Raw genomic sequence first — 27,986 nt, 5'->3', positions numbered from 1 at the left:
CCTGGCCTTTTTTCAAAGAGTTGAGCTTTCCGGTCTCCGGAAGGCTGGTGACCGCAACTCAAACGCGGTGTTCTTTGAAGTAGTATATTCTCGCACGAGTAAGCTTAAGCCAATGCTAAGGCTAGTAGTAAAGGAGCTGAGGGTAACGCTCAGAGTGGTACTCTTTGACAAAAACTCATAAAAAACGTCTACTTACGGTACGTTATCTTATTAATTTATATCAATCAAGTCGGTTTGTTTCTAATACCACGGCGCCTTATCGTAGATATTGTAAGTGCTCAGAATATTCTTTATAATATGAATTGTTTAGCAAACTGCGCTATTGCACTGAGGGAGATTACGTCCAGTTTTTTAAGATTACCGTTCTCAACCGATCGTTAACATTCACGTTGCTAACGTTATTTAGTCACGTTATGAACTGCGTAAGAATACATGTACGTTCCCAAGGATTAGTGCAAGGATCAGTGAATGGATTCAAGATTGATCCACCAGACAGGAAGTGACGTTGTGGACATAATCCACATGCAAATTTCAATTGGAGCATGGACGTCGCTTAGGGTGAATTTTGGGGGCCGAGCTGTCTTGTTACCCTCCATGTCATTAGAATGTGTATTACGAATAGGAAATGTGTGTATGCTCAAGCGCACACACTGCCATTTGTGTTTGCACAGTGTGGAAGTACCGTTTGTGGACCGCTGTGAAGCTGGGCTAGAATGTTTCCTCCTGAATCCCAAACCACGAGACATGCATGGGAATAAACGCAATAGGCATTAGTTATTAGAGCTAGACTGACCACTTGATTGAGTTCAAATGCGGTTGTATTTCAAGCTTTGTGACTTTTCTGTTGGATTTTATGACGTACGGAACAATAAACGTTTATGTCTGACTCAACAGTCGTGCATACGGGCGCTTCAACTTTGTTTAGTTTTTCTAACGGTTAATCATTTATTTATTGCATTGTAAGTTCATAAAGTGCTCTTGATGTTCATTTCTTTAGTCGATGTTAAAATTTGGTCTACTTCCTGTTACTTTTGCAGACGGGTTTGTCCTCAATTTCTTTTACAGAAAACATAGACGTCGATTATAAAGTCAAATGTACTGCTAATGCGTCAGATAAATGCAGAAAGTATTAAAATTAAAACGAGGTTACTATTTCATGTGTGGGAGGAGTGAAACGAGTGGGAGGGGTATGAGGGTTGGGAGGATTAGGTGGTTGGAAATGTTCAGAGAGGTGGATACATGACGAATATTTTCCAGTCATGAAGCATATTTTCATCACCGTTGTAAACCAAAAATCTTACACAGAAGGGACATATTTTAACATAAGTATTATGTAACTGTAACTTTTACTGTTTATTCAATTTCGCTGAAATGTTCCTTATAAACTTAATAATTGAACACATCTGAAAGAATTACAAATATAGTTTAAACGGTAGATTTCATTTATTAAACTCCAAAGAATATGTTGACAAGCATAACGGCACCATGGCTTGCTGAAACAAAATATGATGTCTATATTAAACCGTTTATTCTGATGGAATGAATCGCTACAATTTTGCTTTATTTCTATCTCAGAAAAGAAATATCCAATAAGATGTTCAACTGAAGATTTGAAGATCATGAAAGTTCATAAATGTTCATGAATGTTCATAAAAGTCCCCAATTACACCATTCTAGCTTAAGCGCTCGTACGTAGTTACATGTGATAATTATCATCCAATGGAACATGTATCATGAATACTATCCGTTTGTCATTGGCTAAATATTGACAAGTATCAGTTTCTGCTTTAACCAACATGTTACTGTTAACCAAGTTACATGAAAAACTAGAAATTCTATACGTTAAGTTTTCGAACATGTAAAGATGATGGGCAGTACAAATAATATACTGGGCGTGGCAGCATTACTTGTAAGGCTCAAACCTAATCTCACGTTGAAATTCTGTGATATATTTACGATTTCAAAGCAAAGTAAAATTGCATAACGATAATTCATAAATTAAAACACTTATGCTAATAATATGATGGAACATGTTCATGTGTAATTTTTGGAAGCAATGCTTATTTTCTGTTGCTCGATTATTATTTTGTTACGTTTGAACACTAAATGTACCACCTTCTTGTGCAAAGTACCAAATTATCAATTATCTTGATTTAATATACACTGTATATTGTCGTGTTAGGACAAAAATATAACACCATTACAATAGTCATAAAAAAGTTCATCCCATGTTTTTGAATGATTTATGCATAATTGATAAATAAATCATTGTCGAGGTTTCTTAATTTAATGTTGTAATTGTGTAATTTTATTGCAATAATTAATCCGCAAAAGATTCGGTAAGGTTTCGTACACCACTTTGCGGTCCATATTATTCCATTACAACGTCTGAATGATTCCACAATTGCTTATAATCAGATTACTGTTCAGTAGCGAGCATTCCATATATGTTTTGGCAAGAAAGATGATATTATGTTTGCCATGTCGGAAATATTGTAAACCACGAAGTGTTGATAATTAAAACGAGAGAGTCTGGTAATACTTGATAGCAAGGACAATGGTCAATGTAGACCAATCTTACTCTGAAACAATGATTGAATATAATTATCTTAGCCATACACATGTTGCAAACATATTCGTATCGTATAATATGAAACATGTTTGAACTTTTCCTGTATTAATCGTAATTGCTTGAAGGCTACATTACGAGATTGCATTACTGAAGTAAGGTTTGATCTAGTTTATGTTAAGTGGTCAAATATGACAACGTTGGTAGAAAGTTACAATGAAACGAATAATAATGTTTCAAAACATGCGTGATTACATTGGTATAGTTTATAATGTCAACGCCATTAATGTTACATGACAAGTACGCTAGTGAATAATGTACTCACTGAAAAATTTAACATATCTGTTTAGAAAAGATATTGCCTTGGAGACTTTCTCTACTTCGAAGGAGAAACGATGAGAAATAGAAGGCATTTTGCTTCAAATAGGTTTTAGTAGATTCGTTTCATATTAATCCAACAAATTTGATAAAGCAGAAGCATATGAAAATGATGAAGCAATGAAATAAAAAAAGGTGTAAAAGACAGATTGTATGTGATTAATAATTAGCCATTGGTACGTAGTGTAATGTTAATGCTCAAGCTGACCAGATTGGTATTGCTAAATAAGTACGCAAAGCCAGCGAGTTAACTTTAAATAAAATTAGCAGTAACCTCTAGGTCTCTTTTATAGGTTGTTCGGTAAGAAAGTTACGATGGCGCTCTTGCCCCTTAACATTATAACATGGGATCTGTCATATCATTACATGTAGTAAATTGGTAATACCTAGTTTAGATGAACCGTATGGCAATCATTGGAACATTATTCTTTGTGATATTCTTATAATTTAGCAAAATTCGAAGATTCATTTGTTCCTGTATTGGAGTTCCCTGTTTTCTCAGAGTTTTTACGATACACATCTAAAACGAGTTGCACACCAAACTATATTTCTTCAGATCTTGTTTTTTACATAGAACAAGTCTTATAATCAATGAAATCATTCATATTAATTCTTAAGTTAATATATATTGACAAAGGTTGTGCCGAACTCTCTTCGTGTTCAACTTCACAGACGATTACAAAAGTAATGTAAAAATGCACAGACACAATGTCCATCAACAACAACTGTAACTACAGGTAAACTGAAGGACGGTTGAGGAAACGTGTTTTGTGTGGGCGCGGAAAATGGAAAAAAAATGTAATGATGGATTAAAATATAGGTGAAAACCTCTCTGTGCTTGGCTTGGATGGATACTGAAACAAAATGATGCACGTCAGAGGATAGTGATGGAGCGTAGAGAAGAAAAAGTCATGTATTTAAAACTGGGTTAGGGAAACTGATATGGATGCTATGCAATTTACTTTTCTGGTAAAGAGGTCCATGGAGATTGATGACGTAAATGCGAGGATGTCCATCCTACATTTGCCAAGCGAATAACTCATATCGATAGGCAACAGTAACCTCTTGTCATGTGACATTGAATATAGTTAGAATAGCTCGACTATCTCGTTTCCATAACGTTGACCATATATACGGCGTATTCATGGGCGACCAGAAAGTTTACCTGAAGTAAAGAGAACCAGTAGTAGTTGTAAGTGGTTTGAAAAAGGGTACGCGGCCACGTTGGGTCATTACGAGGAATTCATTCTTATTTAAACTTTTAAGCAAGTGATCAACTGACTATCTGTTCTTCATTTACATTGCAATAGATGTTAGTAGCATTTTCTCAAGTTAAGCTAAATCGTGTGTTGTGTGTTAAACGAAGCAAGCTATAATGAACTTCATATTTCATTGTCTTGGTGGTTCGTGTTACAAAAACAAAAATAACTCAATCATGGCCTGTATGTTCTCACTCACGCACCCATCTAATCAATATATCACCCCATAACCTATCATGTACTCATCCATACACTGAAAACAATCATGGATGCATTTTTCTTATAATGCTCCAAATAACGTTTACTAGTATAGAATAAATCGTTTCTACATAGAGTTGAGATTTAATATGTCCACACTAAAAACATTGTAATATAGTATATCAAGTGACTGATATAATTCACTAACAGTACATCGTACTTATACGTCTTATTTTAAAGAAATGTAATACATCATGTAATCATTTGCAAGTTGTGAACTTGGTTTTATACAATACCTTTACTTTGGTTGAGTCCGTTCTTGTTATCCTTCTGCATCGTCCTGTAATTGTTCAAAAGGGTATTTATTCAATGCGCTTTCAATCAATCAATCAATCAATCAGAAGACATTTATATAGCGCCAAAGTCAACATAAATTGTTCAAAGGCGCTTTTAGCCTTGGTCATTGGTAACTTGTCACACCCACACACCAAAGTGTGCGCAATTCAATCAATCTCTCCTGGGGCACCACAGTGCACCACAACCACGTGTCCCCCGGGGGACTTCCCATAGGGTGCAGCCAGAAACCGGCGCACGCAACTATATTTACAAGTTACCTCGCAAGTCCCCATTTATACACCTGGGTGAAGTGAGGCAATGGAGATAAAGTGCCTTGCCCAAGGACACAACGCAATGATCTGGCCAGGGCTCGAACCTGTAATCCTTAGATCACCAGTCCACTGCCTTAACCACTTGACCACAACGCCCTCCACGCCCTTTATAAAAGTAGAAATTAAAATAGTCACGAATAAGTAGATACTCAACTACAGGTGATCCCAATCAGTTACGGGCAATGCACTGAGACGATTCAATGTCTGTACCTCGAGGGTTTGCTGTCTTACATTAAACTATATTAACATTCTGTTTTAAAGTCTTATCACTGTTGCCCTTTCCCGAATGTATGTTTGAAACGAATTCTTGTTTCCATTGACTTAAACTACTTAAAATATTTATTTTAAAGCTTTTTCGGTGAACATATTTATTGTGTATCTCTGTGTTAAGGACAGTATTACTTCATCGTTTTGACATATTTTAACGACATCTTAGTTATGGAGGGTATTACACTATGTTTTCTATCTTCACTTAAAATACATTGTCCTTTCTTAATTCATATTTGAAATGAACACATCCGCTTAAGACTTCGTCGCCTGCCCTATTTATGTAATGTCTTTAAAATTCGTTATAAGTATTCAAGCACTAATATATATCTGGTTAAAATTATATGTATTGTTAATTTGTGAAAACGATTTTCGAAAAACTTATTCTTACATTTAATTTTAACAGATATGTACGCCAATCAATTTATTTATCTTGATATATCTGGATTTATCTGGATATCAAAGAACCTACAACTGTGTTTCGTTACGTAATCTTTTTAATCGTGATTACACAGAGAATTTTACGCTGTAATGCTACTAAATATTTGTATCATAATTCTAACTAGATTAATTGGATTCTAGGTGTTTATGAACAAACTACGTCATCAACAATTTAGGATAATGTTTCTAGTCTGCTCAATCTGCACGTTCAAATCTTTATAAACAATACCATCATGCGTTACTTTGTTTTCATATGTAAAACAATTATGTCATTTTAGTCATTACGATTGTTTATTTAATGAGATATTTGTGTATATTAATACTGTTTCCAATTCATTCGGAGCTTTAAATTATCAAATACCAATTTAAGACGGGATGAAGATGATTATATTTTTTCTGGGCGCTTCCGTAAATGGAATAGATTTTCAAGTTTCCTTTATCAGCAAAGGAGGGGTCTATTTTCAATAGTTTCTTTGTTCTTCTAATTATCATAATCATTTTTGTATTATTCTGAAAAATATTTAAATCTATCGTCGTCTTCCATAGTTCAATTGTCCTCATAATCAATTTATAACGATTGATATATCAATTCTATTTTAAAAATACAAGGAAGAGGGAGATCATGTGTCATTTGCTTTCTCGTGATTCTTTAAGTTTACTTCTTGCAATCATAACATGAAGAACTAAAACGTAAATACCTTTACTGCATCATCCTTTTCAGTCAATGTTTGTTTCAATTCTTCTGCTGCTGTCTACTCGTAATTATAGGAACGAATACAAAGAAGACATATTTACTTTCAATCAATATGTATTATATTATTTCAAGAATGCACATGCCATTGGTTTAACGTTGAATAAAACAAAATTTAATACATTCAGACTATGGCATTACTTTGTATTCATATGTAAAAAAATGTTTTTTTAGGCTTTACTATCGTTTATTTGGTTCGATATTTATTCTCGCAATTAGCTTAACAATTGAATTTATAAGTGTGCTCATTTATCTAAAATATATGCCACAAACATTTGGAAATACATCTAATGATAATTGTTCATGTTCTTCTAATTATCATCATCATTTTGGAGTTATTTTGATGAATATTTAAATCCACCGTCGTTTTCTATAGTTCAATTGTCCAAGTTATAACGATTGAAATATCAATTCTGATTTTAAAATACAAAAAAGACGGAGATCATGTGTCCTTTGCTTTCTCGTGATTCATTTAAGTCTACTTCTTACAATCATAACATGAAGAACTAAACGTAAATACCTTTACTGCACCATCCTTTTCAGTCAATGTTTCTTTCAATTCTTCTGTTGCTGTCTACTCGTAGTTATAGTAACGAATACAAAGGAGACATAATGACTTTCAACATGAATTATATTATTTAAAGAATGCACATGCCATTGGTTTAACGTTGAATAAAACAAAACGCAATACATACAGACTATGGTATTACGTAATAATATGTAACAATCAGATGTATTTTAAGGCTTTACTATTGTTTATTTGATTCATTATTTATTCTCGCAATTAGCTTAACAATTGAATTATTAAATGTGTTCATTTATCTAAAATATATGCCACAAACATTTGGAAATAAGTCTAATGATAATTTTTCATGTTCTTCTAATAGGCATGATCATTTTTGAATTATTTTGATGAATATTCAAATCCATCGTCGTCTTTTATAGTTCAATTGTCCTTATAATCAAGTTATAACGATTGAATTATCAATTCTCTTTTCAAAATACAAGAAAGACGGAGATCATGTGTCATTAACTTTCTCGTGATTCATTTAAGGTTACCTTTTGCAATAATAACATGAAGAACTATAACGTAAATACCTTTACTGCATCATCCTTTTCAGTCAATGTTTGTTTCAATTCTTCTGCTGCTGTCTACTCGTAATTATAGGAACGAATACAAAGAAGACATATTTACTTTCAATCAATATGTATTATATTATTTCAAGAATGCACATGCCATTGGTTTAACGTTGAATAAAACAAAATTTAATACATTCAGACTATGGCATTACTTTGTATTCATATGTAAAAAAATGTTTTTTTAGGCTTTACTATCGTTTATTTGGTTCGATATTTATTCTCGCAATTAGCTTAACAATTGAATTTATAAGTGTGCTCATTTATCTAAAATATATGCCACAAACATTTGGAAATACATCTAATGATAATTGTTCATGTTCTTCTAATTATCATCATCATTTTGGAGTTATTTTGATGAATATTTAAATCCACCGTCGTTTTCTATAGTTCAATTGTCCAAGTTATAACGATTGAAATATCAATTCTGATTTTAAAATACAAAAAAGACGGAGATCATGTGTCCTTTGCTTTCTCGTGATTCATTTAAGTCTACTTCTTACAATCATAACATGAAGAACTAAACGTAAATACCTTTACTGCACCATCCTTTTCAGTCAATGTTTCTTTCAATTCTTCTGTTGCTGTCTACTCGTAGTTATAGTAACGAATACAAAGGAGACATAATGACTTTCAACATGAATTATATTATTTAAAGAATGCACATGCCATTGGTTTAACGTTGAATAAAACAAAACGCAATACATACAGACTATGGCATTACGTAATAATATGTAACAATCAGATGTATTTTAAGGCTTTACTATTGTTTATTTGATTCATTATTTATTCTCGCAATTAGCTTAACAATTGAATTATTAAATGTGTTCATTTATCTAAAATATATGCCACAAACATTTGGAAATAAGTCTAATGATAATTTTTCATGTTCTTCTAATAGGCATGATCATTTTTGAATTATTTTGATGAATATTCAAATCCATCGTCGTCTTTTATAGTTCAATTGTCCTTATAATCAAGTTATAACGATTGAATTATCAATTCTCTTTTCAAAATACAAGAAAGACGGAGATCATGTGTCATTAACTTTCTCGTGATTCATTTAAGGTTACCTTTTGCAATAATAACATGAAGAACTATAACGTAAATACCTTTACTGCATCATCCTTTTCGGTCAATTTTCCTTGAAATTCTTCTGTTGCTGTCTACTCGTAGTTATAGGAACATATACAAAGAAAACATGTTGACTTTCAACATGTATTATGTAATTTCAAGAATGCGCATGCCATTGGTTTAACGTTGAATAAAACAAAACGTAATACATTCAGACTATACCTTATAATCAAGTTATAACGATTGAAATATCAATTCTGATTTTAACATACAAGAAAGAAGGAGCTCATGTGTCATTTACCTTCTCTTGATTCATTTGAGTTAACTTCTTGCAATCATAACATGAAGAACTAAAACGTAAATACCTTTACTGCATCATCCTTTTCAGTCAATGTTTGTTTCAATTCTTCTGCTGCTGTCTACTCGTAATTATAGGAACGAATACAAAGAAGACATATTTACTTTCAATCAATATGTATTATATTATTTCAAGAATGCACATGCCATTGGTTTAACGTTGAATAAAACAAAATTTAATACATTCAGACTATGGCATTACTTTGTATTCATATGTAAAAAAATGTTTTTTTAGGCTTTACTATCGTTTATTTGGTTCGATATTTATTCTCGCAATTAGCTTAACAATTGAATTTATAAGTGTGCTCATTTATCTAAAATATATGCCACAAACATTTGGAAATACATCTAATGATAATTGTTCATGTTCTTCTAATTATCATCATCATTTTGGAGTTATTTTGATGAATATTTAAATCCACCGTCGTTTTCTATAGTTCAATTGTCCAAGTTATAACGATTGAAATATCAATTCTGATTTTAAAATACAAAAAAGACGGAGATCATGTGTCCTTTGCTTTCTCGTGATTCATTTAAGTCTACTTCTTACAATCATAACATGAAGAACTAAACGTAAATACCTTTACTGCACCATCCTTTTCAGTCAATGTTTCTTTCAATTCTTCTGTTGCTGTCTACTCGTAGTTATAGTAACGAATACAAAGGAGACATAATGACTTTCAACATGAATTATATTATTTAAAGAATGCACATGCCATTGGTTTAACGTTGAATAAAACAAAACGCAATACATACAGACTATGGCATTACGTAATAATATGTAACAATCAGATGTATTTTAAGGCTTTACTATTGTTTATTTGATTCATTATTTATTCTCGCAATTAGCTTAACAATTGAATTATTAAATGTGTTCATTTATCTAAAATATATGCCACAAACATTTGGAAATAAGTCTAATGATAATTTTTCATGTTCTTCTAATAGGCATGATCATTTTTGAATTATTTTGATGAATATTCAAATCCATCGTCGTCTTTTATAGTTCAATTGTCCTTATAATCAAGTTATAACGATTGAATTATCAATTCTCTTTTCAAAATACAAGAAAGACGGAGATCATGTGTCATTAACTTTCTCGTGATTCATTTAAGGTTACCTTTTGCAATAATAACATGAAGAACTATAACGTAAATACCTTTACTGCATCATCCTTTTCGGTCAATTTTCCTTGAAATTCTTCTGTTGCTGTCTACTCGTAGTTATAGGAACATATACAAAGAAAACATGTTGACTTTCAACATGTATTATATAATTTCAAGAATGCGCATGCCATTGGTTTAACGTTGAATAAAACAAAACGTAATACATTCAGACTATACCTTATAATCAAGTTATAACGATTGAAATATCAATTCTGATTTTAACATACAAGAAAGAAGGAGCTCATGTGTCATTTACCTTCTCTTGATTCATTTGAGTTAACTTCTTGCAATCATAACATGAAGAACTAAAACGTAAATACCTTTACTGCATCATCCTTTTCAGTCAATGTTTGTTTCAATTCTTCTGCTGCTGTCTACTCGTAAGTATAAAGACGAATACAAAGAAGACATATTGACTTTCAATCAATATGTATTATATTATTTCAAGAATGCACATGCCATTGGTTTAACGTTGAAAAAAACAAAATTTAATACATTCAGACTATGGCATTACTTTGTATTCATATGTAAAAAAAATGATGTTTTTTAGGCTTTACTATCGTTTATTTGGTTCGATATTTATTCTCGCAATTAGCTTAACAATTGAATTTATAAGTGTGTTCATTTATCTAAAATATATGCCACAAACATTTGGAAATACATGTAATGATAAGTGTTCATGTTCTTCTAATTATCATCATCATTTGGAATTATTTTGATGAATATTTAAATCCACCGTCGTTTTCTATAGTTCAATTGTCCAAGTTATAACGATTGAAATATCAATTCTGATTTTAAAATACAAAAAAGACGGATATCATGTGTCATTTGCTTTCTCGTGATTCATTTAAGGCTACTTCTTACAATTCTAACATGAAGAACTTAACGTAAATACCTTTACGGCATCATCCTTTTCAGTCAATGTTTGTTTCAATTCTTCTGTTGCTGTCTACTCGTAGTTATAGGAACGAATACAAAGAAGACATAATGACTTTCAACATGAATTATATTATTTAAAGAATGCACATGCCAATGGTTTAACGTTGAATAAAACAAAACGCAATACATACAGACTATGGCATTACGTAATAACATGTAACAATCAGATGTATTTTAAGGCTTTACTATTGTTTATTTGATTCATTATTTATTCTCGCAATTAGCTTAACAATTGAATTATTAAATGTGTTCATTTATCTAAAATATATGCCACAAACATTTGGAAATAAGTCTAATGATAATTTTTCATGTTCTTCTAATAGGCATGATCATTTTTGAATTATTTTGATGAATATTCAAATCCATCGTCGTCTTTTATAGTTCAATTGTCCTTATAATCAAGTTATAACGATTGAATTATCAATTCTCTTTTCAAAATACAAGAAAGACGGAGATCATGTGTCATTAACTTTCTCGTGATTCATTTAAGGTTACCTTTTGCAATAATAACATGAAGAACTATAACGTAAATACCTTTACTGCATCATCCTTTTCGGTCAATTTTCCTTGAAATTCTTCTGTTGCTGTCTACTCGTAGTTATAGGAACATATACAAAGAAAACATGTTGACTTTCAACATGTATTATATAATTTCAAGAATGCGCATGCCATTGGTTTAACGTTGAATAAAACAAAACGTAATACATTCAGACTATACCTTATAATCAAGTTATAACGATTGAAATATCAATTCTGATTTTAACATACAAGAAAGAAGGAGCTCATGTGTCATTTACCTTCTCTTGATTCATTTGAGTTAACTTCTAACAATCATAACATGAAGAACTAAACCGTAAATACCTTTACTGCATCATCCTTTTCAGTCAATGTTTGTTTCAATTCTTCTGCTGCTGTCTACTCGTAAGTATAAAGACGAATACAAAGAAGACATATTGACTTTCAATCAATATGTATTATATTATTTCAAGAATACACATGCCATTGGTTTAACGTCGAATAGAACAAAACGCAATACCTTCAAACTATGGCATTACTTTGTATTCATATGTAACAAAAGATGTATTTTTACGCTTTACTATTGTTTATTTGATTCAATATTTATTCTCGCAATTCACTTAACAATTGAATATTTAAGTGTGTTCATTTATCTAAAATATATGCAAAAATCATTTGGAATTACGTTTAATGATGATTGTTCATGTTCTTCTAAATAACATGATCATTTATGAATTATTATGATGAATATTCAAATCCATCGTGTTCTTTTATAGTTCAATTATCCTTATAATCAAATAATAACGATTGAAATATGAGGTGTTTTTTTTTAAACAACAAAGAGGGATATCATGTGTCAATTGCTTTCTCGTGATTCATTTAAGTCTACTTCTTACAATCATTATATGAAGAACTAAACGTAAACACATTTAGTGCATCATCCTTTTCGGTCATTTTTCGATTAAATTCTTCTGTTGCTGTCTATTCGTAGTTATAGGAACGAATACAAAGAAAACATATTGACTTTCAATCAATTTGTATTATATTATTTCAAGAATGCACATGTCATTGGTTTAACGTTGAATAAAACAAAACGCAATAAATCCAGACTATGGCATTACTTTGTATTCATATGTAACAAAATGAAGTATTTTAAGGCTTTACTATCGTTTATTTGACTCAATATATATCCTTGCAATTAGCTTAACCATTGAATTATTAAATGTGTTCATTTATCTAAAATATATGACTAAAACATTTAGAAATACGTCTAATGATAATTGTTCATGTTCTTCTAATTAGCATGATCATTTTTGAATTATTTGATGAATATGTCTTTTTAGGCTTTACTATTGTTTATTTGATTTAATATTTATTCTCGCAATTAGCTTAAAAATTGAATTATTAAGTGTGTTAATATATCTTAAATATATGCCACAAACATTTGGAAATACGCCTAATGATAATTGTTCATGTTCTTCTAATTATCATCATCATTTGTGAATTATTTTGATGAATATTTTAATCCATCGTCGTCTTCTATAGCTCAATTGTCCAAGTTATAACGATTGAAATCTGAGTTTTCTTTTAAAAAACAGAAAGGCGGAGATCATGTGTCATTTACTTTGTCGTGATTTATTTAAGTTTACTTCTTGCAATCATAACATGAAGAACTAAAACGTAAATACCTTTACTACATCATCCTTTTCGGTCAATTTTTCTTGAAATTCTTCTGTTGCTCTCTAATAGTAGTGATAGGAACGAATACAAAGAAAACATGTTGATTTTCAACGTGTATAATATTATTTCAAGAAAGCACATGCCATTGGTTTTACGTTGAATATAACAAAACGCAATACATTCAAGCTATGACATAACTTTGTATTCATATGTAACAAAATTATGTATTTTAGGCCTTACCATATTTATTTGATTCAATATTTTTCTTGCAAAAAGCTTAAAAATTGAATTATTAAGTGTGTTCATTTATCTAAAATATATGCCACTAACATTTTAAATTACGTATATTTGATAATTGTTCATGTTCTTCTAATTAGCATCATCACTTTTGAATTATTTTGATGAATATACATATACATCGTTTTCTTCTATAGCTCAATTGTCCTTATAATCAACTTAAAACGATTGAATTATCCATTTGTTTTTAAAATACAAGAAAGAGGGAGATCATGTGGCAATGCTTTCTATTGATTCATTTAAGTCTACTTCTAGCAATCATAACATGAAGTACTAAAACGTAAATACCTTTACTGCATCATCCTTGCCAGTCAATTTTCGTTGAAATTCTTCTGTTGCTGTCTACTCGTAGTTATAGGGACGAATACAAAGAAGACATATTGACTTTCCACATGTATTATGATATTTCAAGAATGCACTTGCCGTTGGTTTAACTTTGAATAAAACAAAATGCAATGCATTCAAACTATGACATTACTTTGTTTTCATATGTAACAAAATGATGTATTTTTAGACCTTACTATTGTTTATTTGATTCAATATTTATTCTCGCAATTAGCTTTACAATTGAATTATTAAGTGTGTTTATTTATCTAAAAAACATGCGAAAAACATTTGGAATTACATTTAATGATGATTGTTCATGTTCTTCTAGATAGCATGATCATTTTTGAATTATTTTGATATATATTCAAATCCATCGTCGTCTTCTATAGTTCAATTGTCCTTATAACCAAGTTATAACGATTGAAATATCATTTTTGTTTTAAAATACAAAAAAAGAGGGAGATCATGTGTCATTTGCTTTCTCGTGATTCATTTAGTTTACTTCTTACAATCATAACATGAAGTACTAAAACGTAAATACCTTTACTGCATCATCCTTTTCAGTCAATTTTTTTTGCAATTCTTCTGTTGCTGTCTACTCGTAGTTATAGGAACGAATACAAAGAAGACATATTGACTTTCAACATGTAGTATATTATTTCAAGAATACACATGCCATCGGTTTAACGTTGAATAAAACAAAACGCAATACATTCAGACTATGGCATTACTTTGTATTAATATGTAACAAAATGATGTATTCTAGGCCTTACTATTGTTTACTTGATTCAATATATATTCTCGCAATAAGCTTAAAAAATTGAATTATTAAGTGTGTTCATTTATCTAAAATATATGCCACTAACATTTTAAGATACGTCTCATTGATAATTGTTCATGTTCTTCTAATTAGCATCATCACTTTTGAATTATTTTGATGAATATACATACACATCGTTGTCTTCTATAGTTCAATTGTCCTTATAATCAACTTATAACGAGTGAATTATCAATTCTGTTTTTAAAATACAAGAAAGAGTGAGATCATGTGTCATATGCTTTCTATTGATTCATTTTAGTTTACTTCTTGCAATCATTACATGAAGAACTAAACGTAAATACCTTTACCGCATCATCCTTGCCAGTCAATTTTCGTTGAAATTCTTCTGTTGCTGTCTACTCGTAGTTATAGGGACGAATACAAAGAAGACATATTGACTTTCCACATGTATTATGATATTTCAAGAATGCACTTGCCGTTGGTTTAACTTTGAATAAAACAAAATGCAATGCATTCAAACTATGACATTACTTTGTTTTCATGATCATTTTTGAAATATTTTTTATGAATATTCAAGTCCATCGTCGTGTTTTATAGTTCAACTGTCCTTATAATCAAGTAATAGCGATTGAATTATCAACCCTGTTTTTAAAATACAAGAAAGAGGGAGATCATGTGTCATTTGTTGTGTCGTGATTCATTTAAGACTACTTCTAGCAATCATAACATGAAGTACTAAAACGTAAATACCTTTACTGCATCATCCTTGCCAGTCAATTTTCGTTGAAATTCTTCTGTTGCTGTCTACTCGTAGTTATACGAACGAATACAAAAAAACATATTGACTTTCAACATGTATTATATTATTTAAAGAAAGCACATGCCATTGGTTTTACGTTGAATATTACAAAACGCAATACATTCAAGCTATGACATAACTTTGTATTCATATGTAACCCAATGATTTATTTTGACGTCTTACTATTGTTTATGTGATTCAATATTTATTCTCGCAATTAGCTTTACAATTGAATTATTAAGTGTGTTTATTTATCTAAAATACATGCGAAAAACATTTGGAATTACGTTTAATGATGATTGTTCATGTTTTTCTAGATAGCATGATCATTTTTGAATTATTTTGATATATATTCAAATCCATCGTCGTCTTCCATAGTTCAATTGTCCTTATAATCAAGTTATAACGATTGAAATATCATTTTTGTTTTAAAATACAAAAAAAGGAGATCATGTGTCATTTGCTTTCTCGTGATTCATTTAGTTTACTTCTAGCAATCATAACAATCGAATTAACAATTCTGTTTAAAAAATAAGAGGGAGATCGTGTGTCGCTTGTTTTCTCGTGATTCATTTAAGTTTACTTCTTGCAATCATATAAATTAATCACTAAAATATTCATACCTTTAGTTCTTCTTCCTTTGCGGTAAATTCTGTCTTAACCTTGTTAATTTCTTGTTCTTTTTGCTACTCGTAGTTATAGGAACGAATACATAGAAAACATATAGATTTTTACAATATATCATATCATTACAAGAATACATAGGAAACTGACAGAAACCTTCAATTTTGATACAAAAAATACTTAGTTTCTAATTAACGATTAACATTCAAGAATGAAGGAAACGATGTGTCATTTGCGTCTGCTTGATTCATTTATGTGTACTTCTTGCATTCTTTAAATGAACTATTAGAAAATTTATACCATTAGTTTTGTCGTCTTCTCATCCAGATCGACCTTAACCTGTGTAAGTTCTGTTGTTGCATTCTACTCGTGGTCATAGGAAAAAATACAGAACAAAGATGAAAACATTCAACATATATTCCATAATTGCAAGAATTATTTGGAAGCGATACACACAAATTGCAATAATGTATACATCTTCATGACAGAGCTGTTGAAAAGAAAGTTTAATAACATCAAGCATTGTCTTTTAATCTAACCACATTCATTTGCTTTCTTTCAAAAAATCTTATTAGTGAACATTTATAAATATATATAAGATATATTAGGTATTAGGGTTTCTTCCTTTGCAGTCAATTCACTCTTAACCGTGTTAAATTCTTCTACTGTTTCCTACTCGAGGTAAAAGGAACGAATAATTAGAAAACATATAGGCTTTCAACATATATTCTATTATAACATGAAAACATACGAAACTGACAGAAAGTTTCAATTTTATTACAATGAATACTAAGTTTATAATTAACGATTAAATTTCAAGAATGAAGGTAATGATGTGTCATTTGCGTCTGCTTGATTCATTTTTGTGTACTTCTTGCATTCTTTAAATGAATTGTTAGAAAATTTATACCATTAGTTTTGTCGTCTTCTCATCCAGATCGCCCTTAACCTGTGTAAGTTCTGTTGTTGCATTCTACTCGTGGTTATAGGAAAAATACAGAACAAAGATGAAAACATTCAACATATATTCCATAATTGCAAGAATTATTTGGAAGCGATACACACAAATTGCAATTGCAATCTTCATGACAGAGCTGTTGTAAAAGAAAGTTTAATAACATCAAGCATTGTCTTTTAATCTAACCACATTCATTTGCTTTCTTTCAAAAAATCTTATTTGTGAACATTTATAAATATATATATATAATATATATTAGGGTGTCATTTTAAATATGTGATGTTGTAATCTTGTATGTGTTTTAACACGGTTTCCACTCAATCGGAGCTTCTAATTTTCAAATACCAATTTAAGACGGGTCTTTTTTTATCTGGACTCTTTCGTTAATGGAATATTTTTCAACTTCCCTCATCAGCAAAGGGGAAATTCATGTTCAATTGTTTCCTTTCAACAATGATAAATAATCGAAACAAATATGGGAATAATTGTCGACTTGTCTTAGTTTTGCCTTTGTAGGATCAAGTTCCTATATGCCAATTCCTGGTCAATAAGATTTAGAAAATTGAACATTTCAATTTCACTGAAAAAATGTACTCAACCGACGAATGTTGATATGAAATTATTTGAAAGATGGGGAATGAATACTACTCAAATAAACGATAGTTTGTCGTTTAATAAAAAAAACGCAATACACTCATACACTAGCATTTCTTTTTGTTCATATTTAAAAAATATGTATGTTTTGCCCTAACTACTGTGTTCCTAATGCAATATTTATCATTTCAATAAGCTTCAAATTTGAGTTCTCGAGTGGGCTCATGTATCTAATGCCATATGTCACACACATTTACAAATACGTACAATGATAATTGTTAACGTTTTTCTAATGAGCCTTATCTGTTATTGTTATTCTGATGAATATTCACAGCGGTACATACAAATTGCAATAATGTATACATCTTCATGACAGAGCTGTTGTTAAAGATATTTCAGTTAAGTCAAGCGTTGTCTTTTATCTTACATATTCATTTTTTTTTCTTTCAAAAAGTCTTATTAGTGAACATTTATAAATATATATATAAGATATATTAGGTATTAGGGTTTCTTCCTTTGCAGTCATTTCACTCTTAACCGTGTTTAATTCTTCTTCTGTTTCCTACTCGTAGTTATAGGCACGAATAATTAGAAAACATAAAGGCTTTCAACATATATTCTATTATTACAAGAAAACATACGAAACTGACAGAAATTTTCAATTTTATTACAAAGAATACTACGTTTATAATTAACGATTAAATTTCAAGAAAGGAGGTAATGATGTGTCATTTGCGTCTGCTTGATTTATTTTTGTGTACTTCTTGCATTCTTTAAATGAATTATTAGAAAACTTATACCGTTAGTTTTGTCGTCTTCTCATCCAGATCGCCCTTAACCTGTGTAAGTTCTGTTGTTGCATTCTACTCGTGTTCATAGGAAAAAATACAGAACAAAGATGAAAACATTCAACATATATTCCATAATTGCAAGAATTATTTGGAAGCGATACACACAAATTGCAATAATGTATACATCTTCCTGATAGAGCTGTTGTAAAAGAAATTTCAGTTAAGTCAAGCATTGTCTTTCATCTTACCATATTCATTTGCTTTCTTTCAAAAAGTCTTATTAGTGAACATTTATAAATATATATATATCAGATATATTAGGTATTAGGGTTTCTTCCTTTGCAGTCAATTCACTCTTAACCGTGTTAAATTCTTCTTCTGTTTCCTACTCGTAGTTATAGGAACGAATAATTAGAAAACATATAGGCTTTCAACATATGTTCTATTATTACAAGAAAACATACGAAACTGACAGAGAGTTTCAATTTTATTACAAGTAATACTAAGTTTATAATTAACGATTAACATTCAAGAATGAAGGTAATGATGTGTCATTTGCGTCTGCTTGATTCATTTTTGTGTACACTTTGCATTCTTTAAAGGAATTATTAGAAAACCTATACCGTTAGTTTTGTCGTCTTCTCATCCAGATCGACCTTAACCTGTGTAAGTTCTGTTGTTGCATTCTACTCGTGGTCATAGGAAACAATACAGAACAAAGATGAAAACATTCAACATATATTCCATAATTGCAAGAATTATTTGGAAGCGATACACACAAATTGCAATAATAAATACATCTTCATGATAGAGCTGTTGTAAAAGAAATTTTAATAACGCCAAGCATTGTCTTTTAATCTAACCACATTCATTTGCTTTCTTTCAAAAGTCTCATTTGTAAAAATAAATAAATATATATATATAATATATATTAGGGTGACATTTTAAATACGTGATGTTGTAGTCTTGTATGTGTTTTAACACGGTTTCCACTCAATTCGGAACTTCTAATTTTCAAATACCAATTAATACGGGTGTTTTTTTCTCTGGACTCTTTCGTTAATGGAATATATTTCAACTTCCCTCATCAGCAAAGGGGAAATTTATTTTCAATTGTTTCCTTTCAACAATGATAAATAATCAAAACAAACATGTGAATAATTGTCGACTGTTCTTAGTTTTGCCTTTGTAGGATCAAGTTCCTATATGCCAATTCCTGGTCAATAAGATTTAGAAAATTGAACATTTCAATTTCACTGAAAAAATGTAATGAAAAGAAAGTTTATACCAATAATGCCATCGTCTTCTTCTTCAGATCGTCATTAACTTTTGTAAGATCCGCTGTTGTATTCTACTCGTAGTCATAGGAACAAATACAGAACAAGATGAACACTTTTAACATATATTCCATTATTGCAAGAAATATTTTGATGTAAACATCTTTATGACAAAGCTGCTCTAAAATAAAATTTAAATAACGTCAAGCATTATCTTTAATCTAACCACATTCATTTGCTTTCTTTCAAAAAGTGTTACTTGTGAAAATATATAAATATATATGACATTTATTAGGGTGGCATTTAAAGTACGTGTATTATGTGTGTTTTAACACTGTTTTTACTTAATTCGGAGCTTTTAATTTTCAAATACCAATTTAATATGAGTCTTTATTCTCTGGATTCTTTCGTTAATGGAATAGATTTTGAAATCTCCCTCGTCGTAAATTTTTTCCTTTCAACAATGATAAATAATCGATACAAACATTTGAATAATCCGTCAACTGTTCTAAGTTTTGCCTGTGTAGACTCAAATTCCTTTTTCGCACATTCCTGGTAAATAAGGTTTAGAAAATTGGACATTTCAGTGGCACTTCCAAAAAGTACTCAATCGATGAAAGTTTAATACCGTTAGTTTCGTCGTCTTCTCATCGAGATCGCCCTTAACCTGTGTAAGTTCTGTTGTTGCATTCTACTCGTGGTCATAGGAGAAAATACAGAACAAAATTAAAGTCTTGTGAAAATATATAAATATATAAGAGATATAATAGGGTGGCATTTAAACTACGTGATGTAGTAGTCAGTTATGTGTGTTTTAACACTGTTTCCACTTAGTTCGAAGCTTTTATTTCTCAATTTAAGATCTATCTTTTTCCTCTAGACCCTTTCGTTACTGAAATAGATTTTCAAGTTTTATATTTTCATACTGTCATAACGATTGAATTATCAAATCTGTTTAAAAATACAAGGAAGAGGGAGATCATATCTCGTTTGCTTTCAGGTGATTAATTTTTGTTTACTTTTTGCAGTCATAAAATAAATAACTAAAAAGTAAATACCTTTAATGCTTCATCCTTTTCAGCCAATTGTTTCATTAATTTTTCTGTTGTTGTCTACTCGTAGTTATAGGAACGAATACAAAGAAAACATATAGACTTTTAACATATATGCTAGTATTACAAGAATACGTACGAAACTAACAGAAAACTTCAATTTTAATACAAAGAGTACTAAGTTTAAAATGAAAGTCTTGTGAAAATATATAAGTATATAAGAGATATAATAGGGTGGCATTTAAACTACGTGATGTAGTAGTCTGTTATGTGTGTTTTAACACTGTTTCCACTTAGTTCTGAGCTTTTATTTCTCAATTTAAGATCTATCTTTTTCCTCTAGACCCTGTCGTTACTGAAATAGATTTTCAAGTTTTATATTTTCATACTGTCATAACGAATGAATTATCAAATCTGTTTAAAAATACAAGGAAGAGGGAGATCATATCTCGTTTGCTTTCAGGTGATTAATTTTTGTTTACTTTTTGCAGTCATAAAATAAATAACTAAAAAGTAAATACCTTTAATGCTTCATCCTTTTCAGCCAATTGTTTCATTAATTTTTCTGTTGTTGTCTACTCGTAGTTATAGGAACGAATACAAAGAAAACATATAGACTTTTAACATATATGCTAGTATTACAAGAATACGTACGAAGCTAACAGAAAACTTCAATTTTAATACAAAGAGTACTAAGTTTAAATTTAAAGTCTTGTGAAAATATATAAGTATATTAGAGATATAATAGGGTGGCATTTAAACTACGTGATGTAGTAGTCTGTTATGTGTGTTTTAACACTGTTTCCACTTAGTCCTGAGCTTTTAATTTCAAATACCGATTAAGATGTATCTTTTTTTTTCTAGGCTCTTTCGTTACTGGAATAGACTTTCAAGTTTTCTAAATCAGCAAAGGAGAAATCTGTATTTTAATTGGTTCCATGTTCTTCTAACTAGCATAATCATTTCTTGTAATATTCTGATGAATATTCAAATCCATGGTCGTCTTCTATAGTTCAATTGTCTTTTTAATCAATTAATAACGATTGAATTATTAATTCTGTTTTTCGAAAGGAAAGAAAAAAAAAGAGGGATATTATGTGTCATTTGCTTTATCGTGAATCATTAAAGTTTACTTCTTGCAATCATAACATGAATAACTAAAAAGTAAATATTTTCAGTGCATCATCCTTTTCAGTCAAATTTTGATGAAATTCTTCTGTTTTCTATTCGTAGTTATAGGAACGAATATAAAGAAAACATAGACTTTCAAAATCTATTATATTATTACGAGAATGCATATGCCACTCATGTGTGATGTAAGTTCTTGCATTTTTGGGGGTCAAACTATACAAAATTAAAATTATGCAATATGCTAGAAGTCTGAAACTTGTTTCCAGGTAGTTCTTGTTCCTCCGGTTACTGTTTATTGGTCTTAGCATGAATCTCTTGATGACTTTGAACAAGATATTAGAGTAGCACTAATATATAGATTATCAGGTATCGTTTTACTTCAGCAAATTGATATGTTTTTTTTGGGGGGGGGGGAATACTTAGTTTAAAATTAACGATTAAACTTCAAGAAAGAAGGTAATTGTCACAAAGTCCCTTTAAATATAGGGACATCCTCAACTTATGGGATAGGAGTTTGTAAATTCATCCTTTTATTCCAATTTTAGGTTTTCCAATTGTTATAAAGTCACTGCTGGTTCAGCAGTTAAGAGGCTCTGGCCTTTTACCAACAAATCTATTCTCTGAAGTGTTTGTCCATTCTGTCTGTCGGAAAAGGAAATCTTGTTGAGACTTCTCGGAAATCTCAATGGGTGAATGGTACTGTGACCTGAAATATAGTGGTTTGGGCTGTTATTAGGAATATAGTAGAGCTTGTCTTCACTGAGTAATAATTCACTGTAAGTAATAATTGTAATATATATGATTCAAGTAAGCTCTCCATTGTCCAAAAGGGGATATAGGGGTAGACGACAATATTATAAATGACTTTAAGCAAAGCTTAACAAAAAGTTGAGAAGACTAAATGAAATGGAAGTGACTATATAGTATATTCAAACCAGGCTGAGGATATTCTTTATTCACATGTATGTAACAATAACAATAATTACAAGTTTGTGTTAAGGATTACGAGTCAATGGTTCATGTGTGATGTGTTAATGAAACATATATTAGTAGAGTTTCCTTTATCTCCTTTTCATGGATTTTATCTGATGTTTATGACATCCAAAGATAGGCGTGGCATATGTGTGTGTCCGCTTGTGGCCAATATATGGTGTGAAATGTTGATGTGTACTCAACCACCACCTCTTAACATACTGTAAATAAATTTCAATAAATGTAAATAATTTGATTCAATTACAACACCAGTGGGGTAACAATCAACTTGAAACCGTGTGATCATGACGTTATCACGTCAAGTGAGGTCACGCGATTTGTTTCGAAAATAAATGTAAACTTCACATGATCTTGGTTAAAAGCTGTTGAGCTATCTACTATGTTATGTGTTTCTGTGAAGAAAAATTGCTACAGAATTCATGACATAAAACATTTAACTTGTTAATGTTAGGTAAACGTTTTAACAAACCTGAAGTAGCCCTTCATTTTCACTTGTCCTGGTGTTGAAGATAAATAATAGAAAAAATAATGCTAACTTATTCATATCAGTCACTAAAGCTGTAATTCAGTTTATCCATCAGTATAGGGACATCGTTGCTAAACATGGTAATAATATTCTAACCGTTCACACAATAAAACTACCACAGACTGCGTTGCCTTAAACTAGTGAAAGCTTAACATCTACATTCGATCCTTTATGTTGATACTAGTATGAAGTTATTTAAAACGCTTCTAACTTCTTAAACTGAAAAAGCACATTAATTTTACTAATGCATTATATAGAATAATACCATCGCATTTGCTCACCAACGAAACTGCTTTAAATTTTAATTTCTTTATGACATTATGTTTCATGTATAATTAAAAACGCTAGAACAATTTGAATACTGTGTTGAATTGTTGTTATTGAGAACTTATATTGTGTAGCAAAAAACTTTGCTATAACAGAAGTCTTACCTTTTTTTGTTTTGTGCATATTTGTCGTTTCTTGCTAAAATTAAAGAAATAACATGCAAATTTATTAGTAAAAATTACAATCGTGAAAGCTATTTGTAAGTTTTGGTAGTTTATTTTACATACCGTATATATATTTCAGTAGGAAAGCAATGATCACGATTGCAACTATAAGCAGAACGAGCGGGATAATCCACCTGGCTGACGACTTATCTGTAGAAAAAAAATTGTTCGATCGACTCATTGCATTTCCATCAATAGACAACATATGCCATACACGATTACATAAACTTAAAATACGAACAAGTAAAGAAAGTCAGTTGTTTGGATGCATGAATCGGTGCATGGCCGGATAAACAGTTGGGCAGACAGACATATGACTGGATGGATCTAGGGAGGAGATTGACGGATTGATAGATACGCCCTTAGTTTACCTGTATCTGTTTGTTCTTTAGCTGTATCTGTTTTGTCAAGTCTGACATGGGCAAGTCTTGCACATGCTTGTCCATCTTCACTAGCAACAGCTTCACATGTAAGAGGTAATCCAAACTCATTCGGCACCGTAATTGTTTCTGATATTGTACTGGATTCTTCATTCAAGGGAGGCTCACTAGATACAGAATTAATCTCTTTCGAACCATTAAACCATTTCAAAGATAACGATGATGGGCCACCTTTTGCCGTACAAGTTAATTTTGTTTCCTTAGAGGGCTCCACTCGAAGAGTGCAACTTTCACTTAGTCCACACTGTTCGATTCCGAATGTGAAATCTGAAAAACATTATATGTAAGAACATAACAAATGCAACAGAAAATCAATGATGGAAGGTTTGTTTGCAATTTTCGAAAATACCAAATACTGAATGTGTCACACAACACTTACGTAACAACCAGTTAGAGCCCATAAATAATCGAAATTAATCTTTAAAAATATACACTACCAATCATTGCTTTGTGAGCATTCTCCGTGCAACCAGCAGTCAGTTCATACAAACCCATAACCCACAGGGTAACAATAAGGGATGATTTATTTACAGGATTATTATAATATGATGTTCATTGTGTACATATATTTCCAAGCATGATTTACTTAAAAGTTACAGTACTGTGGTACACAGTACACATGATTTACACCATTACTTACCATTCACCGTGACCTCAATCGACACAGCCCCGCGACAATTGGTATTTTCTGATACAATTCTGCAATGATATCTTCCCCCTTCTGCTTGGGTAACATTGTAAATGACGAGACTACCATCCTCATTCACTAAATATTTCTCCGAATCAGAGCTAGGGATGCCAAGCACTCTTGATGCTACGCTCTGGCTAGTTGCAAAATCTTCTCCTTTACTCCAGAAGTAAGCCGTCTCATCGCCTTTTGGTACACACGGCACCACTGCTGTTCCACCTTTCTCGATGGAGAATACTGGCCAGTTTGCAAGAGTTGGTTGAACTAGATTAAATGTATGTACAAGTTTTATTTGGTTTTTGAATACATGATTCAGATGTAATATTTTCCCTGCTAAATCTGAATGATGCGACAATTTTTATTCATCATTGCTTTCATGGATACCAAAACAAGTAGTTATTTAACTCAAATCTAAGTAATATGAAAACGCAGTGTGATATTGCTGAAAAGACCACTGTGTAGAGGATCTGTATATTGAAGCGTGGATCATTAGCTATAGAAATATAGTACTTAGAAGAGCCTTTTTGAAGAATTCAGAAGTTGAGGGTCTTAGGCGAGGGTGGGGTTTAGGGGTGCAGTTCAAAACAAGGGATATCACCAGCGTGATTATATTACACACTATCACCGGCGGATCAACGATTTTATGAAGAAAGCTGGGTGATCATTAGATTATTGCAGTAAACTCCTCTTTAAGGAGGGAATCTGGGAAAGCTCTTCTTATGAAATGATGCTGTCTGAGGCACTTTTAAACAATAACTTAGTTCTATAGTGAAGTATTATGCAATATATTGCTTAAAAATGATGTTATTTCTTCAATTTGGAATAAGGGGGAGGGGAGGCAGACGCAATTTCAAGGATCAGGTCGAAGGTTTTGATTTGAACAGTTTACATTCCGATTAACAAATCGCATATCTTAAAACTGAGGGAAGATGGTCGAACTTGAAAAATTAGACAAAAACAGGTTGACATGTTCAACTTCCAAGTTTGTCCATCGTAGCATCTACAAACGTGGCTAAATTTCTTCTCGTTAATACCCTAAACTCTAGGGGTGTTATTAAACTACATGCAAATTTGTATAGATTTCTACTTCAATGCTCTATCAGTTTGTACCTTTAGGGGAAGAAGGGGGTTCTCGGGTTGATCGTGGGTAGGGCTGGGGGTAGCTCGGGTTGATCGGGGGTAGGGTTTGTGATGGTAGGTGGGGTATTGTTTCGGGATTCGTATTATTTTCATACTTTTTGTTTTGCTTTGTTTACTTTCCCTAATTCCTATTTATTGTTTTTTCTATGTACTTCTCACTTCTTCATTTTTTTTTAATTCTTCGACAAGACCCTCTGTTTTTTTGTTTTTTTTTTGGTGGGGGGGGGGTTAGTTTCACTTCCCTCATTGCTGTTGATATTTTTTTGCACAGTGTTCTATTTGATTTGGTAGTAAAACAAATTAAGAAACGAGTTTGTAATTCATTGAAACGAGCCTAAATTGTCATCAAAATATGAAGTTAGCATTTTGTATTGTCACAACCAAGCACAATGTTTCATTAATTTTCTTTTCACATATAGATTAGGCTGGGTTTATTCGTCTGATGTGCTTAATGTAGTATCACATTCTTGTAATGCGAGAACATCTGAATTGACGTAAGTCCATTCAAATGTACAGTTTTTCTTCACACTCATTTTTCCTATAGAAACCGATACGTTATTGTATTGTCTAGGGTCTAGAGTCCTTATTGTATTGTCTAGGGTCTAAAGTCCAACGTGATATTCATGGGAGCAATATATAAGATTTAACACAAAACATTGGGTAAAAAATATAACAAGAAGAAATGTTGACATTGTTCTGGAAATATATCAGAATTATCCAGTTTTGTAGAAATTTGTTACTAAATCTTGAGGGAGCTTCTTTTTTTTTTTGGTTACAAACATCTCCACTGGGGGACACCTTTTTTAGTATATCAATAAAGCTCCTGGTACATCCATCCTAATCTTAACTGAATTTACTGCATAGGGTAGTGTATCTACGATTTTGCTGCGTATATTTCTTTTAGATTTTGTTTAAAAACTACTGAAATGAAATTAATGCATTTGTTGAGACTGCATATATCATCCGTTCTTACTGTTATCTTCATAACACATGCTACCGATTTATCATCACGGTCTAGTCTTTAGGGGGCAAAAAACTTTAAGATTTACGGTAGTTACTGTAATCTCAGTGTGAATCGGTTTAATCAGTCGATTAATATCCGTGATATTATCCTATATACGTATTTGCCAAGTTAATAATGATCGAACTAAAAAAATATATAAAATGAAACAAAATGAAATAAATGCTAAGCATTCAACCCTATGGAGCGACTGAGAAACATTTTCACATTCACATGATGTTATATTTGAAGGAATCAACTGCTTACCACACAGACTTGAAAGGCAGCTGACCAAAATGAAAGAAATGCCAAAGAGGTCCATCGTGTTGGCGTGCTGCAATGGAAAAACATATAAGTTAAATGCCATACAAATACAACAGTGGTGTAAACACAAGCAAGCCTACTGCCTCGTTCGCTTAATGCGGTGTAAACACAACCCAAGGCTACAGCTTCGTTCGATTAATCATCATTAGATTGATCCTTTTTTGAGGTCTGCATAGATTGAGTAGCAACTGCCTTGATAGTTGGATGCGTGTATAGTCTGAGTTAGAAATCTGAGTAGAGAATGTAAGATATCGTGAAGAATTAGGTGATATAATTACCAATGTATTTATGCATCCTTCATGTATAATAATCGCATGTGTTGATGAGCGACTTCGCATCTTCCTTTGCGGGTA

General features: G+C 31.3%; 1 protein-coding gene across 1 annotated transcript; it reads right to left on the bottom strand.

The window, feature by feature from the left end:
• Nucleotides 1–187: 187 nt before the first annotated feature.
• Nucleotides 188–27,986, bottom strand: LOC139977363 (uncharacterized). The gene is made up of 35 exons (XM_071986662.1): nt 27,912–27,986; nt 27,577–27,643; nt 25,122–25,433; nt 24,413–24,748; nt 24,105–24,191; nt 23,982–24,015; nt 23,494–23,521; nt 21,422–21,475; nt 20,907–20,960; nt 20,477–20,539; nt 19,860–19,922; nt 19,195–19,257; nt 18,581–18,643; nt 17,139–17,201; nt 16,529–16,591; nt 16,228–16,290; nt 15,556–15,609; nt 15,153–15,200; nt 14,566–14,619; nt 13,986–14,039; nt 13,409–13,462; nt 12,066–12,119; nt 11,739–11,792; nt 11,161–11,214; nt 10,586–10,639; nt 10,259–10,312; nt 9,681–9,734; nt 9,108–9,161; nt 8,781–8,834; nt 8,203–8,256; nt 7,630–7,683; nt 7,052–7,105; nt 6,479–6,532; nt 4,701–4,744; nt 188–4,112 (listed from the first exon to the last, which is right to left on the bottom strand). The coding sequence occupies exons 1-34, from the start codon at nt 27,969–27,971 to the stop codon at nt 4,727–4,729; spliced, it is 2,403 nt and encodes an 800-aa protein (XP_071842763.1). The 5' UTR covers nt 27,972–27,986; the 3' UTR covers nt 188–4,112; nt 4,701–4,726.

The sequence above is a fragment of the Apostichopus japonicus genome, chromosome 12, assembly GCF_037975245.1.
Source record: "Apostichopus japonicus isolate 1M-3 chromosome 12, ASM3797524v1, whole genome shotgun sequence".
Lineage (NCBI taxonomy): Eukaryota > Metazoa > Echinodermata > Holothuroidea > Aspidochirotida > Stichopodidae > Apostichopus > Apostichopus japonicus.
The sequence above is the reverse complement of the archived record's forward strand: the minus strand, read 5'-3'. Positions and strand labels throughout refer to the sequence as shown.